Raw genomic sequence first — 18604 nt, forward strand, 5'->3', positions numbered from 1 at the left:
TTGGGAAACCATCCTCCCTTTTTATTACACGGACACCAAAAAGAAGAATTACATGTAACTATACAGTAAATACAAAATATAAAACATTTTATTGTTTAAAATCAACATTATAGGCAAAACATACAGGCATAATACTGTTAAGGAGAACAGGAGGCTAAATACAGTATCACAGATCTCTGTTCTGTTAAAGTTTGTAGCATTATTTACACACTACAAATATTTTAAATGTATTCATACCAATCCAGTGGCATGCTATATATATATATATATATATATATATATATATATATATATATATATATATATATTTTTTTTTCTTCATTGTATGCAGTATATAAGTTACTAGGAAGGAAAAGGTGCTGTTCTGGCAGTCACGTTGCCGTTCTGAATGTTCTGTGATGTACAGACGGAGAAATTTACAATGAAGGCTGGCAGGTAAACTCCTTCTCAGTAGAATAATTCTCTGTCAACCCAACCTGCAAAGCACAAGTAAAGGTACATTAAGAACATACAGAAATTTATGTTGAGACATCTTCTGGCATTTGCACAGGTGGCACCGTCATGCAGCTGAGCCACATCCATTATGTTTTCAAGTACATTTACATTTGCTTTTTTACCAAAGCTACTTACAAAGGAGGTCAACATAACTGAGTTAACATCAGTCCGGGGGACTGTACGATTGATTGATCATGACAAAAGGAGAGCTCAGAACAAAATATAAGTGAGAGACAATTCCTAGGTTACAAAGACCTAACAGCTAGTATAAATTAGACAGAAATTCACCAAATAAGAGGGTCCTCAAAACACTTCTTAAACACATTGAGGAAATGCCATTCATTTCACCAACTAGGAAGATTGTATCATTACAAAGAGAGACATTTTTCTACCACACAATTAATAATGTAGTGTGGGCAGTAAAGCTGCTGGCCAATTAAAGTTTAAACATAATGGCAAAAGTTTTCTGTAAACACTTACATCCTGGAAAGTTTCTGATGATCAGCTTCCTCAGTTCATCATACACAAAGATAAGAATTACATATGGCGCAGAGACAAACCAGTACTGGGCTCTGTAAAGCAAGCAAAAGGGTGGGTTACAGGAGAGCAAAAGACTTGCTGCTAATATTGTGAACATAAACTCACTGAACAGTTAAAGCAGTTTTCTAATCAGCCAATCACGTGGCAGCAGCACAGTGCATCAGATCATGCGGGTACAGGTAAGGAGCTCAGGTAATGTGTGTCACTAATTAAGTGTGGTGTGCTGGGTCGATAACATTGCTTGAAGAGAAGCCCACCAAATTAACAAATTAATTAAAAAGGTAGGCTCAGTTATGGGATGCACTCTGGAGAAGAGAGGTAATTAAAACAAAACCATGTGCAATTGGGACCACCAAGTCAGAGGTTTTCCTTTCTTTTTGATTTTCTTCCTTTTTTGTCATGCTGGTGGGTACTCAGACTATAGTGTGTGTGTGCCTATCTATCTATCTATCTATCTATCTATCTATCTATCTATCTATCTATCTATCTATCTATCTATCTATCTATCAATCTATCTATCTAATCCTGCCAACTACGCTAAATTATCTATCTTGCCTACTATGCTAAAATCTATCTTTCTATCTATATTTATTTAACAAGTTCCCTCTGGTAACCAATAAAGTTCTATTTGTCTATCTTGTGTTCACATTAAACACCAAAACAGGAAAAAAATGTGATCTCAGTGATTTGGACCATGGCATGATTGTTGGTTTGCTGATCTCCTGGGATTTTCATGCACAGCAATCTCAAGAGTTTACTCAAAAAACATCCAGCGAGCAGCATTTCTGTGGACAGAAACACCTAGTTGATGAGAGCAGTCAGAGGAGAATGTGGCCAGACTGGTTCAAGGTGACAGAAACACTATGGTAACTCAGTTGACCAATGTGTAAAACTGTCGTGAACACAAAAGCATCTCAGAATGCACAGCAAGTTGAACCTTGAACTGGATGGGCTACAACAGAAGAAGACCACCTTGGGCTCCATTCCTGTCAGCCATGAATGCAAAATTGAGGCTGCAGTTGGACACAGGTTTGCCCAAACCGAAGAGTTGAAAACTGGAACAGCATAGTCTAGTCTGATGAATCTCCATTTCTGATGAGGCACTCAGATAGTAGGGCCAACAGCATCAATCCATGAACCCAACATGCAATGTGCCAACAGTCCAGGCTGTTGGTGGTGGTGTAATGTGGTGTAATTGGTAATAATACCAATTAGTCATCAATTGAGTGCTACAGACTTTGAATATTGTTGCTGACCATGTGCATCCTTTCATGGTTACAATTTAACCGTCTTCTAATGGTTACTTCCAGCATGATAATGCACCACATCACAAAACATGAACGTTACCAATGGAGGGAGAGAGGGAAGGTTTTCCTCTTGCCCCTTGAGGCTTGATAATGATCTTTCCAAAGTTCCACCTACAGAAACCTTACTATGACTTTTACTTCCTGTATCGTCACATTCGATCGTCTTCTAAGTGCTCCACCAGAGGCCGAGAGTGACCACAGCAGGGCCTATCTCAGGACTTCACTAAACTGTTCAGTCAGTAGAAGCGACGAGTGGTGTGCACAAAGGGCGGAGACTTAATCAGTGCAAGAGAACAGTTGCAAGACCCAGGCCTCAGCACTGATGGAGTTTAACAGGTACACATTGATCCATTCAGTATAGCACGAATGCAAGGGCATTACAGAGATATTATCGCTCATTTTAATGTTTTTCTGCTGCCTCTCAGGGTTTATTTCTCTGGCCACGGATAGGCGTGATTAGATTGATGGTGTTGCAAAATGGGTTACACTTTAGTTATAGCAGATAAGAGATTCACTGAGAATGGAATGAAGATTTACTGTTCAGTTTCTTTGAGTAATTTCTCCAATTCTGATCTGAGTGAGGTACTTTGTATACCAAAGAAGTTATACTTTTAAACTGCAACAGTCCCACTTCCATAAACAGCTGGTTAGTGGGGAAGGCTCTCATAAATCCTAACAGCCCTCAACCTATTGGGTCCCCATCTATGGGTGTTATTCAGAACTTGAATTTTAGTAACTGAAAGCTGCTCCAGAATCTATTAAAGTGAAAAGATGACAAGAGGGATTGGATAATGGTATGGAAACTGAATTTTCACAAGTGGTACTGTAGTCATCTTACCAATCCTAAAAATAAATAGGAACTCTTTCATGAAGGCATTGGTTAAGGTAGCTGAATCATTAAACTCTTATAAAGGACAGCTAATAATAGTTTGCAGTAAAACAGTCAGACATTTTACTGAGAAAAATGTGACCTTGAAGAAAAAATGCATACCTGAGTGGCATAAAATGGAGTCCATCACCCATTCCAGGACAGTAGGACAAGAATGCGGCCACAATGATCTGAGAAGCGACCCCCATAAGGAAAAATCTGTTCCTGTAAAGAGATATTTGGTTATTAGAGTTTGAATCCTATCCAATCACGGCACTTATTTATATTATACATAATATAAATGCACAATGGCAAGGGTTTACCAAGGACAGAGGTGGCAATTGGGAAGTTCAGGACAGGGAAGCTATAAAGAATCTAAGAAATAGAGGGGAACCTAAAAGGTGAGTCCCTCTTCATTCAGTGTGAGCAGACAGAGGCGACAGAGGGCAGTAATCAGGTACTTTAGAGTGTCAGTCTTCTGGGAACACCTTTTAGAGGGAAACAGACACTTGGGTGTCTTGGGAGACCACCTAAAACACTCTGATAGAACATTAAAAAGAAGAGGCAGCCAGGAGCTCCCTTGAACACCTGGTCCTTACCAACACCACTCAAGGTTTAGGTGTATTTCCTTCAAAGGTCACCATGAGCCAGCACACCTGGAGTTTTACCTAATTGTCGAGACAGCATCTCCTCAAATTATTGTGAGATACAGAGAGACCAGGCAGGAACGTAATGAGGGACAGGTAAAGGTCATAACCAAAAGGAAAGAGATAACCAGCAAACAAGGGCGAATCTATAGAGAAGTCTGGGACAGAAGAAGTCAAAAACGAAATAAAACCTAGCGCCAGGCATACTTTGAAATAAACTAACTGCCCTGAAAGGTTTTATCTGAGGAAACATATCCACAGAGGGATGACACTACGCTGCAGAGACTCCAATAATGTATGTGGAAATTCCGCCATAAATGTGATGTGTGGTGCTTGTGATCACATGAGATGAACGGTGTGTCGCATAAACAAGAGAAGGAAATGACCAAAATGAAAAAATAAACTTTGCCCAAATAATAAAAAACAGATTTGAACAGCAAAGAATGAATTATACAGCACAATGAAGGTCGTTAATTTCTGTTTCTGGTGCCCCCATCCAGGTGTGATTCTAGGGTGGGACGTAAAAACTTAAGTTCTAATTTTCTTGGAGTCAGGAGGTCATCTGGGACAAGGTGAGGAGGTGGAAAAGCCATCTCACCAGAAGGTTGTGTAGGCAAAGGTTTTAGGTGTGCCCCTGTGATCTGGGAGGTGTATTCCAAAACACATTCTTTTATTTAAGAGGATTCCTTTATTGAAGCCACGCCACACATACCAGCTGGCAGGGTGAAACCAGCTAGGAAGATTGTCAGACAATTTTAAAACGCTGACATTTGCTGAATCCATGTGTGGCCAGAGTGACCAACAGCTACTGTCTGCAGAAGCCATAAGAATGGGAGAAGGTGTTAGTTGGGCATAGTCCAAAACTAACATGGATGGCTCTGTTGGAAATCGCTCAGACGTGGCAAATATGTAAATATGTGAGTGTTTATAATGAAGAGGATCCGTCATGAAGCCAGAAGCTGACCAGTGCTGCTCCCCGTCTTACTGGACCAATTCGTATTACTGTCATCATGCCCCACTGAAGACTGACTGCACATTTCAATGGCTTCTCTCTGGCCTGGATATGTATGTAGAAATGAATTATGCATTGCATTCTTTGGGATGGAAATTACATTTTTAAGCTAGTAAAATACGTATATCTCTTTTTGAACCATATTGCCCTTGTCTGATTATTTCAACTGTAGTTACAAAAGGGATTGGCTCTAGTCCAGGGGTTCTCAACGTCGGTCCTGTGGCTGCAGGTTTTTTTTCCCAACCAGCTTCTGCTTCTATTTGGAATCCTGGCCTAATTAAGTGAACTGTTATTTGCCTGATTCTGTTTTGTGGGAAAAATGTTAAAATTAGAAAATTAAGTTTGGTAATATATATATATATATATATATATATATATATATATATATATATATATATATATATATATATATATATATATATATATATATATATATATACAGTATATATTAAAATGCAGTTATATACCAACCAGTTATATGGGAGTAATATATTTTTTTCTTTTTAACAATATTTTCAACTTGATTTTCATTCTATTTTTGCCAGGTATTCTAATTGTTTAATTAATTCATTATTTTCTAATTAGTGGGTCTAATGCTGAAGTAGTTGCAGCCTTTCATGATTCAGCCTGGCTGTCTACTCTGCTGGTTGTCATTATTAAGAGCCAATGAAGGGAGCAAACTGCACAGAGAAAAGGGCAAAATATAATGAAAGCAACAAAAAGGTGATATGCATTTAAATCTATAGCAAAAATAGAAATATTCTTAAATGTCTTGTACATGTAAAACATGCTGCGTAGCTTTCTTAATGTAGAATGTAGAATAAGAGAAAAAAAATCGCAGCTAATTAAATGAGATCTGAGTTATCAGGTGTTGTCGCTGATTAGGAATCTGGCTGGAGCAAAAACCTGCAGTCACAGTGGGTCCCCAGGACCGATGTTGAGAACCCCTGCTCTAGTCGAATGTGCATCAAGAAAGGACACAATCCCAGGGAACAAGCGCCCCCTGCTGGATACATATTTATTTCTATTTTTCTAATTCCCTTTGGAACTTTGAATTCTCCCTTTTTCTCATCCCACCTCGGTGTGGTTTAGAATTAACTGTATCATTTGTGGTATCCGAGATTCATTTCTTTAGCCATTCGTTTTCCCAAATGCATACATTTCAATGCGGTGTCACCAAGGACCAGAGCCTTCCTCAGCAGCACCAGATACAAGACAAACACAAACCGTCGAGTGGCATGGGGTTGTAGTGGATAGCTCTGCTTGACCTTTGGGTTTGAATCCAGTGTGGATTTCCCAAGTGTCCAACTTCCTCAACAGGTGCAGGTTCATTTTATTGGTTACTCCAAAGCGGTCTTGTATGAGCGTTTGAGTGCGTATGTATGACTATGCCCTGTAATGGAGTACAGTAATCCCTTGCTTCACTGTATTGCGGACTTTATATGTAAGCATATCTAAATATATAACGCAGATTTTTCGCTGCTTCGCGGGTTTCTGCGGACAATGGGTCTTTTTACTTCTGGTACATGCTTCCTCGATTGGTTTGCCCAGTTGATTTCATACAAGGGACGCTATTGGCGGATGGCTGAGAAGCTACCCAATCACAGCGCGTAGTTAAGTTTCTGTGTGCTGATTGGCTCAGCGACGGAGCGCCAAATTCGATTCCGCTGCGTTAACCAGGAAGTCTTGTCTCACTCATTCAGTATCAACGTGTTTCGCTGTGTAAAGAGTTCACTTTTGTGCTCTTTTGTGTTTATCTTTGTGCGTAGTCAAGCTCTTCATTATGGCTACAAAACGATCGGCTCCTGCTACTGATTCAGGGGCCGTGTCCAAGCGCCAACGGAAGATGTTAACGATTGCCGAAATGGTAAACGTTTTGGATTTTTTGAAGGAAGGGAAAAGCTACACCGTTGTAGGACGCCCTTACGGCATCAATGAGTCCACGATTCTTTTTATTTAAAAAGGAGGAAAATAATATAAGATCTACGGCCGCAGTGTCCTTTAACCAGGGCGCAAAACGAATTGTAAGTGGACGTAATAAGGCAGTAGTCCGGATGGAATCTGCTTTAGGGATTTGGATTGAAGAAGAACAACGGCGGTGCTACACAGTCGCCTGAAGAGGCTCCTTTACATTACATTTTGCAACGCTCTCCTTTGTTGTGCAGTAAAATTAAACTCATCGTTATCGGACAAGTCGTCGTGTCATTGTTGGTGAGTTACCATAATTAATTTTCTACGTACAGTACTTAGTACATGTACGTACGTTTAGTGTCACTGTACACACATTTTATACAATTTTTCTTGCATTGTACGCATTTATTGCTGGTGGCCTGTCTATCATAATGGCTGTAACATATGTGATATCGGAGACGCTCGATATTTTTAAAATAATATTTAGCTTTTACTGTATATAAACAGTGTGTTTACATACAGAAATTTTAACGAATCTTACCTAATATGTAAGAGAATATAAAGGGTTTATGCTGTATAACTGTGCGGGAAATGTTTATAATAGTGTGGGAGAGTTATAACGGCTTAAAATATATAAAAATAACCATATGAGCATATGGTTTTTACTTCGCGGATTTTCACCTTTCGCGGGGGCTTCTGGAACGCAATCCCCACGATCGAGGAGGGATCACTGTATTGACCTCTCCAGATTTCATTCTTTCTTTTCATCCAGTGACGCTGACAAAGAGATCTCGAACTGGGCAAGCGGGTCAGAAAATGGCTGGGTGATTCGAACAGCATGCAAGTAGATAGCTGCTGCCTCTCACGTTCGACCCTCTGAGCTTCTTTATTGGCACAGTTGACTTAAGCCTATCCCTTCCAAAGAATGGTCAGAGACTCTTAACAACAGCTTCTGCATGTCAGTTCAACATGGAAGTGCTCCTTACTTTAAAACATTTTGCCTGAAGAGGGAGAATCTTCTCGTTTTCCGGATGATTGAGTTAATTATTTGACATCCAACAATCCCCACAAAGAAAGATGTGTAGCCAGTCCATTCCATTTGGGCTCGCTGATAATATGTCTGTCACACAAAAAAAAGAAGAAGTTAGCGCAGAGTGCCAACACACTGTACGTTTTCATTAGCTCTGTGTATTCAATAAGGACGCGCACAAAAGGGCGACCTCAATTGAGCTCGGCGAATAAAGGTGTTCGTAGATGATTTAGTTCAAATGGCTCTGGAATATGTGAAGAGCAACAAAGGTGCAGATCTACTCGTAGTCGAAGGCTACACATTCAGAAAGAAGAAAACTATCAACGGGAAACACATCTGGAAATGCACTGAATATAGGATTGGAAAATGTTCGTCTCGCTGTCATACCAAAAATGGATTATTCGTCAAGAGACCATCTACGCACAACCATGTTCCAGATGTGGCGAAGATCGAAACAAGGAATAGTGGACATCAAACAACGAGCAACTTCTTCTACTGACGGACCACAGGAACTCATGGCTACAGCAACCCAAGGTCTGTCATCAGCGGTCGTTGGACAACTTCCTGTTCTTCGTCACCTTAAACAAACTGTCCGTCGCGTTTAGCGTGTCAACGAAGCAACAATGTCAAACCCAACTAGCCTGGACGACTTGACTATACCTGTTGAATATTCTACGACTACTGGAGGTGAGCAATTTCTTCGATATGACAGTGGACCAGAAAACCAGCGATTTCTTTATCCTATATCTAATAAAGTTTCTGTAATAATTTTGTTGCGTTTGCCTTTATTCGCTGCGCCCAATTGAGGTCGCCTATTTGAAGCTCGCCTTTATTTACGCGCCCTTATTGAAGGATACCTTGTGTATTAACCCAGGTGCTGGCCTTTAAGCCCTAAAATTGCTGGTTCACTGACTGCGAGCATATGATCTCGATGACTTGACGCGGGGACGTCTTGACGTCTTTTTCTATTGTTTGCTGTTGTTCGGCATTGGTCACCATTGGCTCCCATTCAGTTAGTCCATGACAACAAAGACATTAAAAAAGTGTCTTTGTCCATTATTACAAACCAAATAAGGTAAGTAACATGGAAAAAAGAAATCATTTTTAGATGGGGTGTTCCTTTAACCTCATCTTTCAATAATTAATAAGCTGCAACCGAATGGGCTTTCACTCCCATCTTCGTCATTGTAAGCCCACTTAGTCTTTTCTGAAAGCCATCCATCCATCCATCCATTTCTAGCATTACAGTATATTAATTGTATAGCCATCCATTATCCAACCCACTATATCCTAACTACAGGGTCACGGGGGTCTGCTGGAGCCAATCCTAGCCAACACAGGGCGCAAGGCAGGAAACAAACCACGGGCAGGGTGCCAGCCCACTGCAGGGCGCACACACACACTAAGCACACACTAGGGACAATTTAGGATCGCCAATATAACCGGAGGAAACCCATGCAGACATGGGGAGAACATGAAAATTCCATGCACGGAGGACCTGGGAAGCAAACCTGGGTCTCCTAACTGCGAGGCAGCAGCGCTACCCACTGTGCCACCGTGCCACCTTTAATTGTATATGTCATACTATTATTACTATATTTCAATTCATGCATTTAATTCATGTACAGTAATCTGTAAATCTGCATATTTTAATACGGGGTCTGCACATGCCTTAAAAAAACATAACAAAAGAACTGATGCCTACCCATTCTTGACCAAAGGTATCTTGCAGATCGCTTACGGTGCGGCTTTCCCAGGGAATTCGAATGTTAATCAGTGTTCCAGGAAGGTAGCCTTGTTCAGCCATCACGGTAAAATAACAAAGGAATCCGCAAAACGTCTCAATGATACCTGTGAAAGGAAGAAGCGATGGTTACATGAGAGCTCATGAGATTTACCTGCGCAAGACATCATATTGAACTTCTACGGGACACGGCTGGAAAATGGGAAACAGGCCTCCAGGGTCCGGCAGATCTTCAGTGTTCTGCGATATCATCCAGCTACCCATTTTACAATTCTGATATTTTTTTGTTATTGCTTTCCGGTTATATTGGTTACAAGGTAGGGACAAGACCTGGATGGGATGTCTGGCCAGTCAGTAAAATACATTTTAGGAATTTATCGTTCTGCCAGTTTGGAACCCTACACAGAGGAGCTCCTACATCTCAATGACAAGTAATCATTCAGTCTAGAATTGGCAAGTGTGGGACTTTACACTTATGCTTTTGTGTTCAGCTTCTATTCTGCACTATTAGCTCACTCAAAAAGAGTGCTTGAAATTACGAGGGTAAAACTCATTCAGAAAGCGAAGGCAATCTGACAATTATGTGGTAACTGTGAAGCTGACGTGATATAAACATGTTTGCGATGGCTTATGGGTGGGTTGAACACGCACAACAGGGCGCACTGCTGTTAGTCCAATTGAAGCCAAGGTTAAATCAGCATGGACGCTCTACTGTGGGATGCCACCATTGCTACCACAACATGCTATAAGTGAGGTGTTGAGAGGTCGACACTCTCTCTCAACACTTGTTCTTCCCGCTTACTAATTCATAAAGTTTTCGCCGAGTCCTGCTGTACTGGGGCCAACATCCTTTGGTGAAGTTCAACACGTTTCACTCCCCCTGCCCAAAGAACTTTCATTACGCCCCGTCGCACAACCGATCCCGCAGCAGAGCGTCCATATTCATTTGACCCTAGACTAATGGCAGAGTACCTCACTGTGTGCGTTTGTTCAAAACTACCCATAAGCTGTAGTGGACGTGTTGTATGGCGTCGGCTTCTATCCCTTGTAGTTTCATTCTGGTAGCTTTCATGTCACAACTTACCCCAACCAAACTGGGACACAGTCCAAGTTTAACCTTTAGCTTAACAAACTCTCAACGTCACACGACACCCATCCAGACAGTCAAATTCACTCTAACGTATCCCCTCAAATGAAGCCGTTCAGTTCCTGGAAATCTGCGGGTACAAGTGGGATTTAAACGTTGTCTTTGAGGTTGCCCCATACAAAGAAGCCACACCGTGTCAGGTCCAACATAATTGAGAAAAGGAAGCCATGAATACCGAAGACGAGTTTGTGAACGCCAGGACTCCAGACGCCATCTTGCTGCGGGCAGCGCCTTTTTTTATTCACGGCGCTACCTGGCAGCAGACTAAGAGGGACATTTTTCCACCCTCATAAACAGATGAGACCATTTCCTGTCATGTTTTTGAAAGTGGAAAAACCACCAGAAACGAAACACATTTCAAATTGGGGAGGTTTTTGAATCGCAAAGCGCACTCTGGGTTTGAGATACATAAAGCATTAAGCATAGGCCGCCAATCCACAAAATCCTTACCGATATGAAAATAAGTGTATGCAGCGAGCTGCATGTTCACCAATCGATCCTTCTTTGGATGTCTAGGTTTCTGATTCATAATGTCGCTTTCGGCTTTTTCATATGCCAGGGAAATGGAGGGAATCTGAGGAAAAAAGAACAAGGCAGGCATGAAACTGGAAGTTGGACTGAGAAGTAAGCAAGCAACCATTTTCAAACTCCACAGTTTTGTGTTCTAGGCTTGTTGCGTTATAATTTAAGCGATTCATGACATGTCCGCACATTTTGGGCACTAGTAATGGACACTCATCTGTCACAAGACCTGCCATGGCTGCACTGGGCACAAGGGAGGACACAAACCCTAGGTGGGATCGCAGGGCATGCTCACCCATTCACACATTTCAAAAACAGTTTCCATAGTCAGTTCCAGCAGTACCTGGTACAACTAACACTGGATGAGATGCCACACATGCTGATACCTGTCACCCATGGCATTATTCACACCTTTTGAAGACTGTGTCAAGTACGAGCAAATAGGGGACACCTTCAGATGTCATCGAAGGTAAACGATACCACCCCGAGTACAGAGGGACCACCGTCACTAATCGCCTCTCCTGGCTCGCTGGCCAGAGGATGCGTGACCCAGCTTCGCTTCTCCCTCGCCCCCAGTAAACCCAGTAGCTGCCTTAAGTCAGGGTTCATTCTGGTGCCAACGCTTGGAGAGGACAGAGGGCTGCTTCAACATCCTCAACTTTCAGCTTTGGTTTTATGCCAGTCGTGCACCCACCATTAAGTGCTAGTTACGTTCTCTTTTCTGAACCCCAAATTTAAAACTGAATACCAGCTGGTATCCCAAGCCTTCATTTGGGTAACCTTCCCTTCTTTTGTACCTTACATCTGTGCAGTATGACAAATCTTCTAGTCCATCCCAGCCTGCTGAAGTTCATCAATTTTTGTGCCCCTTGTTAAGCTGATCTGAGACTTATCACTTTCTGGCCTATTGCTGCTCTTCATTTGTAACCTTGTCCTGTGTCACACACATGCACATGGGGGACAGTTTTCAGGCTCAAATAGTGACATTTCACAGCCAGATCAAGGGTCGACGCTCTCGCCTGATCCTCTCTTCTCTTATTCCTCTGTCGCCCAGCCGAAGACCCTGACTCTTAATGACATCACCATTGATCCACCCACTATTGACATCACTTACACACAACCCTGATGACATCATTTCCACTACCCAGAATTCCTCTTCCTACCACATTAGTTCCTGTTCCGGCTGTCCTGACTGCACCTCTTCCTCCTACCCACCATTTTTATAGAGCAGTTTCAATCTGTTAGTCAGTTCAGTTGTGAACTCTGCTCCTGTAAAGACGAGTTTCTTTTCATTTGCTGATTTTTCAACTATACGGGGTGGCCATCCCCTAACCTTTTTCTGCGTGCTGCCTGATTTTTTTTATCACACCTGTCGCACTTGTTCTTAAACAGTCCCGCACAGTGATGTTTACTCAGTTATGATGAACTCTTTTGTAAGTCGTTATGGATAAAAGAGTATGCTAATTGAATAAATGTAATAATTTAAATGTGAAAAACGGGTGCTCTGGTTTCCTCCCACAGTCCAAAGACATGCAGGTTAGGTGCATTGGTGATCTTAAATTGTCCCTGGTGTGTGCTTGGTGTGTGTGTGTGTGTGTGCCCGTGTGTGTGTGTGTGTGTGTGCCCTGTGGTGGGCTGACGTCCTGCCCAGGACTTTTCCTGCCTTGCGCCCGGTGTTGGCTGAAATTGGCTCCAGCAGAGACCCGTGACCCTGTAGTTAGGATATAGTGGGTTGGAGGATGACTGACAGAGTGATGTGTTTTGATTGTTAAAGTCAGTCAAACGTACAGGATGTTTTATAGATTGTTATCAAAGCATCACGATATTTTGCACATTCTAACAATTAAAACACAGGTGTACAGACTAACTTTGAAAATGGCTCTGCATTTACTCACAATGTCTGTGCCCAGCTCAATAAAGAGGATTGTGATGGTGCCCAGAGGCAGGGGGCAAGAGATGATGATGTACACCATGAATGGAACCATTTCTGGAATGTTCTTGGTCAATGTGAAGGAAATTGATTTCTTAAGGTTGTCGAAGATCAGACGACCTGTCGATGAAAAAATTGGAAAGTTAAAGCAGGTTGAATCCCTCCGTTGGACATTGTATTCTGGAGATCAAGCAAAATGGAGGCTGACTGAGCTCCAAGATTGGGGTCTCTTACGAAAATAAATTTCTGTACAATGCAATATTCTCCAAAAAATGCGTACATATCCTTCAAAATGTTGTAACATAATGTATATGTAGTGCAAATATCTGTTTTAACATTATATCTGAAACATACTGTACCGTTCCCTTAACATGGTAGTACTTGTATGATACATTTACAGTATCTTTATCCAAGATGACTATTTAAGATGCAACTACCTGTACTACCCTTGTAAGACTGGTTGAAATTCAAGAAATCAACGTAGACCTCAGCATTAACATATTTACTGCACCATGCAATGCCTAAGTCTTTTTTTATGTGCCATTTGGTATGGGATCTGTAAAAGCAGTGTTACAACTTGTGATGCACCATCTGTTGGAATGATGAAAGCAATGCATGTATTGCTGTTATGTGCCATTTGGTATGGGATATGTAAAAATAGTGTTAATGTTTGTGATGCGCCATTTCTTGGAATGACAAAAGCAATGAATATATTATTGTTATGTGCCATTTGGTATGGGATCTGTAAAATCAGTGTTACAACTTGTGATGCACCATCTGTTGGAATGATGAAAGCAATGCATGTATTGCTGTTATGTGCCATTTGGTATGGGATCTGTAAAAACAGTGTTCATTTTTGTGATGCACCATCTGTTGGAATGATAAATGCAATGCATTTTATTACTAAAAATGTTTTTGATGTGCCATGTGTTGGAATGACTTAGACATAACAGCCAGGCAGACACACAGACACTTATCATATTATTGAAGTGGAATGATTAAATTTGTTTGATTTTTTTTTTTTCATTTGGAGCACAGGCAGGTGAATTGACTTGCTTGTGGTCACATTGTGTCAGTAGCTGGATTTAAATCCACTATTTCTAGAAGTTGTCAGCAAACTAAGTACCTTCCTCCACGCCAGTCACGATGGACGCAAAGTTGTCATCCAGTAAGATCATGTCTGCTGCTCCTTTGGCGGCATCAGACCCGGCGATTCCCATGGCAATGCCAATATTGGCTTTTTTCAAAGCTGGGGAGTCATTGACACCGTCTCCAGTAACGGCGACAAAGTTTCCCTGAAAAAAGAAGAATGGAATGAGAAGTGTTTTAGTTAAAGAGACTTTTCATCGCTCAGCTGAACGTTGACGCAAAAAAATGAGAATAAGAAACTAAAGAACAATGGCATTAGTAATGCAAAAGTGATTAAGCTAAGTCGAGGTTACGGGGGCCACCCCGAGAAGGGCACAGGAATAACCCTGCTACCCCCTCCCACGCACACACATGACAAACCTGCAGCTGCCAGTCAACCCCAACTATCCTTGGAGGAGCCCTCAAAATTGACATATTTATGAATTATTATGGACTTACAAGGTTCTGGCAGGCTTCCACAATGATGAGCTTCTGCTGCGGAGACGTTCTGGCAAAAACAATTTCTGGGTGATTCCGAAGAATTTCCATCAGTTGCTCCGTGGTCATATCTTTCAAGTCTCCTCCATTTATTACGGCCGCCTTTGCATCTCTAGAAGACGAAAGAGAACCGAGATGATCTGTTTGGCCTGTCATAGCCAAGTCAATAAATTCACTGAACAAACCGTTAGGAACACCCGCCCAATGACCTAATCAGCCAATCATGTGGCAGCAGCACAAAGCATAAACTATGCAGACACAGGTCAGGAGCTTCAGTTAATGTTCATACCGCATCAAACACCAAAAGCGGGGTAAAAATGTGACCTTCGCGGTTGGGATTGTGGCCTGATTGTTGAGCATTTCTGTAGCTGCTGAGATTTTCTCTCTAGAGTTTACTCAGAATAAGTCTTTATATTTATATAGCACTTTTCTCACTACTGAAAGCGCTCTGCAAACTCCACGCAGATACAAACTCATGTTCTCCTTACTGCGAGGCAACAGAGTTACCACCGCGCCACCGTAGAGTCAGAATGGCACAAAAACTAAAAAAAAACATCCAGTGAGCAGCAGTTCTTGATCAGTAAGAGATCAGTGGAGATTGACCAGGCTGGTTCAAGCTGATGGAAACTCTGGAATGGCAGAATGCACAACATGTCAAACTTTGAAGGCCTACAAACAGCAGAAAACCACTCCTGACGACCCAGATCAGAACGCTGAGGCTGCAGTGGACGCAGTGGACAGTTGAAGACTGGGAAAGCATAAGCCTGGAGATACACAGAGGGTAGGGTCAGAATTTGGTGAATCCATGCAGCCAACCTGCCTCCTATCGACAGTCCAGACTGGCAGTGGTGGCGCTGTAGTAATGGTGAGGGGAATGTTTCCTCGTCATACTTTACGTTAATACCAATCAATCATTGTTTGAATACCACGGCCTATCTGAGTATTGTTGTGGACCTTTAATGGCCACAATTTACCCGTCTCCTGACGGTTCCCCAAGAATGAGAAGTGCACCAGTGAATTGGTTTCATGAACATGCCAATGAGTTCAGTGCTCGTCAGTGGCCTCCCCAGTCACTGGGCCTGAATTCAATAGAAGACCTGCATGCGTGAATGGGCTGCTGTCAAATCCGCAGAAATTGCATCAACACGGACCAGCACCCCAAAAAAAAAGTTTTCCGCATCTCAAAAAATCCATGCCAGGGTGGAGCGAGGCTGTTTGGAGAGTGAAATGAAGCCCCCTCCCCAGGATTACTGTAGTGGTCCTACGAATTTGTTCAGCAAGTGGATATGCAGTACAGTCCACATCATTCGTATCAAAGTGACACGCACTGCCAACTAAATTATGGTGAAGCCTCAACTAAGTGAAGTGGCACTTCTCGTTTATAAAACAATTATTATTTCTTAATTATTTGTTAATCCAAGCCAGGCCAGTCAACCCTACCTTTATGTCTTTTACAGAGCCTCCACCCTGATGGGGGGCAATGTGCAGATTTCACGCAGATGGGGACTGGTCACACCGTGCCATCCACTTTTTCCTTTCAGCAATAATCAAATCCATTCATTTTCCAAGCCGCTATATCCTAACACAAAGTCACAGGGGGTCTGCCGGAGCCAATCCCAGCCAGCACAGGGCGCAAGGCAGGAACAAATCCCAGGCAGAGTGCCAACTCACCACAGGACATACACACAAGGGACAATTGAGGATCGCCAATGCACCTAACCTGCATGTCTTTGGATTCTGGGAGGAAACCCAGGTCTCCTTACTGTGAGGCAGCAGCGCTACCCACTGCGCCACCTCAATATTCAAATTATCTTTAAAATCAATTCCTCACACAGTCGGCCGCAATAAAAAAAAAAAATTTCACTTGGGGCTAGGAGGCTGTGATACCATTCATTATGCCACTCTGTGTCGTAACTGTTATTCGTGATGTAACACATTTCCTTTAACTAAATATGTTGGAAAAAAGCTAAACAGGCCCAATTGCTGACGTGACTGGGTCATTTGTGCAGATTTTGTTCTGCTGTCAAGTCAGGTCAGGTTGGAGGGCACGCACTGGTACAGCGTTTTTTCCACACCCACCACATGACGGAACAGCTCGGGACCATGGTTGGCAACTCCCTAGGTAGACACATGGCCTGGTCCCACCCTTTGGAAATGATCATCTATCTGCCGCAGCCAGGTGTTTTGTGGGTGTCCCCTTTGCCTGGTCTGGCCATTCGAGTCCCCAAAAATAAAGATCCTATGAGCTGGACCCCCCTCAGGGACGCATGGCCATAGTGCCGTATCTGACGCTCCCTCATTTGGGGCTCCATGACTAGTCAAACCAGTGGTTTGTTGTGCTGTGATCTCTTTTAATTTTAAACATTGCAATAGAAGCTTCACAGTTCTTACGCTTTATCCACTTTCTCAATGGGGATATTCAGGCGCTGGGCTATGTCTTCCACAGTCTCACTTTCAGGAGCAATGATTCCAACAGCTCTCGCAATGGCTTTGGCAGTGATGGGGTGATCTCCTGTCACCATGATGACCTAAAGAATTGACAAAAAAAAACAAATCATGCCATTTGTACTGCCCCTTGTAACACTAGCATTCACTGCCAACCATTTTTTCACATATGCACTGCTTTTGCACAAGAACAAAGTTCATTTATCGGATCTAATCTGTGGGTGGCACTATTGGTGCTGCTGCCATGCAGATCCAAAGTCCTGTTTCAAACCCTACACCCAGTCATTGTCCATTGTATTCTTTCCCATTGTCACCGTGGGCTTCCCTCACACATCCTCCGAGAGACGAGCAGGTTAGCTCCTCCAAGCATACTTTCACACTCTTGTGAGTACTTTGAGAAAACCCACGCAGTTCCTGGGAGATTCTCAAATGTCAGTACTTTACTTGGCTGTGTCTTTCATCCATAGGACCCTTGCTTTGAGGGTTAGGGTCCTACGCATATGAAGCTGGTTCTTTGGGCTTTCTATTTGTCCACCTTAAGAAATGTCCGTGTGCAAGCCCAGTTGCTATGTCTCTGTCGCTCCAACAGATGGCGCATAATGAACACTAACACTGCTTTTACGAATCCCATACCAAATGGCACAAGTATATATCTCTGCAGCCCAAAGATTCCACAGTAGGTGTTGACTCTAATGGGTGCCAATAAAGTCTAGCAACAACATTTATTTATATAGCACATTTTCATACAAATAATGTAGCTCAAAGTGCTTTACATGATGAAGAAAAGAGAAATAAAAGACAAAGTAAGAATTAGAATAAGACAACACTAAGTAACATAGAACAAGAGTAAGGTCCGATGGCCAGGGAGGACAGAAAAAACAAAAAAAAAACTCCAGACGGCTGGAGAGAAAAAATAAAATTTGCAGCGGTTCTAGGCCACGAGACCACCCAGCCACCTCTGGGCATTCTACCTAATGTAAATGAAACAGGGTTCTCTTGGAAGGACTTGATGATGAGACCTGCAGAGCTCCACCCGGTTATGCTACGGTTAAGATTAGGGTGGTCGAGGGTTATCTGACTCAAATAATTACAAAGAGTGTCCATAAAGTCAGCTCCACCTACTTGGAGCTCCAGGGTGGAGGCTCCAGGCAGCAGAGATATCATACTCAAATGGCATGTCACAGAGCAGATGGCACTTCCCAAGCATTTAGAGAAATGTGTCTTATTAATACAAATGCTTGTGATGCGCCATCTGTTGGAATGACAAATGCAATGCGTTTTATTACTACATGCATTACAAAACGCATCCTAATAGATGATGCACTGTAAACGTTAACCCTGATTAGATGGACTATCAACCTGTCTTGGATGGGTAGCACA

The 18604-nt window shown here is 42.3% G+C and overlaps 1 protein-coding gene across 1 annotated transcript in view; it reads right to left on the bottom strand.

Moving 5' to 3' along the window:
- Positions 1-65: 65 nt before the first annotated feature.
- LOC120517152 (potassium-transporting ATPase alpha chain 2-like) overlaps positions 66-18604 on the bottom strand; it is a 32294-nt gene continuing 13755 nt past the window's right edge. The window contains exons 14-23 of the mRNA XM_039739303.1: positions 17171-17307; positions 14741-14891; positions 14280-14448; positions 13119-13273; positions 11152-11275; positions 9516-9661; positions 7767-7900; positions 3334-3435; positions 976-1067; positions 66-476 (exon numbers count right to left, since the gene is read on the bottom strand). Of these exons, the coding sequence (XP_039595237.1) occupies positions 448-476; positions 976-1067; positions 3334-3435; positions 7767-7900; positions 9516-9661; positions 11152-11275; positions 13119-13273; positions 14280-14448; positions 14741-14891; positions 17171-17307 (1239 nt within the window). The 3' untranslated portion in view covers positions 66-447. The remainder of the gene's footprint in view (positions 477-975; positions 1068-3333; positions 3436-7766; positions 7901-9515; positions 9662-11151; positions 11276-13118; positions 13274-14279; positions 14449-14740; positions 14892-17170; positions 17308-18604) is intronic.

This window comes from Polypterus senegalus, chromosome 17, assembly GCF_016835505.1.
Source record: "Polypterus senegalus isolate Bchr_013 chromosome 17, ASM1683550v1, whole genome shotgun sequence".
NCBI classification, from domain to species: Eukaryota; Metazoa; Chordata; class Cladistia; order Polypteriformes; family Polypteridae; genus Polypterus; species Polypterus senegalus.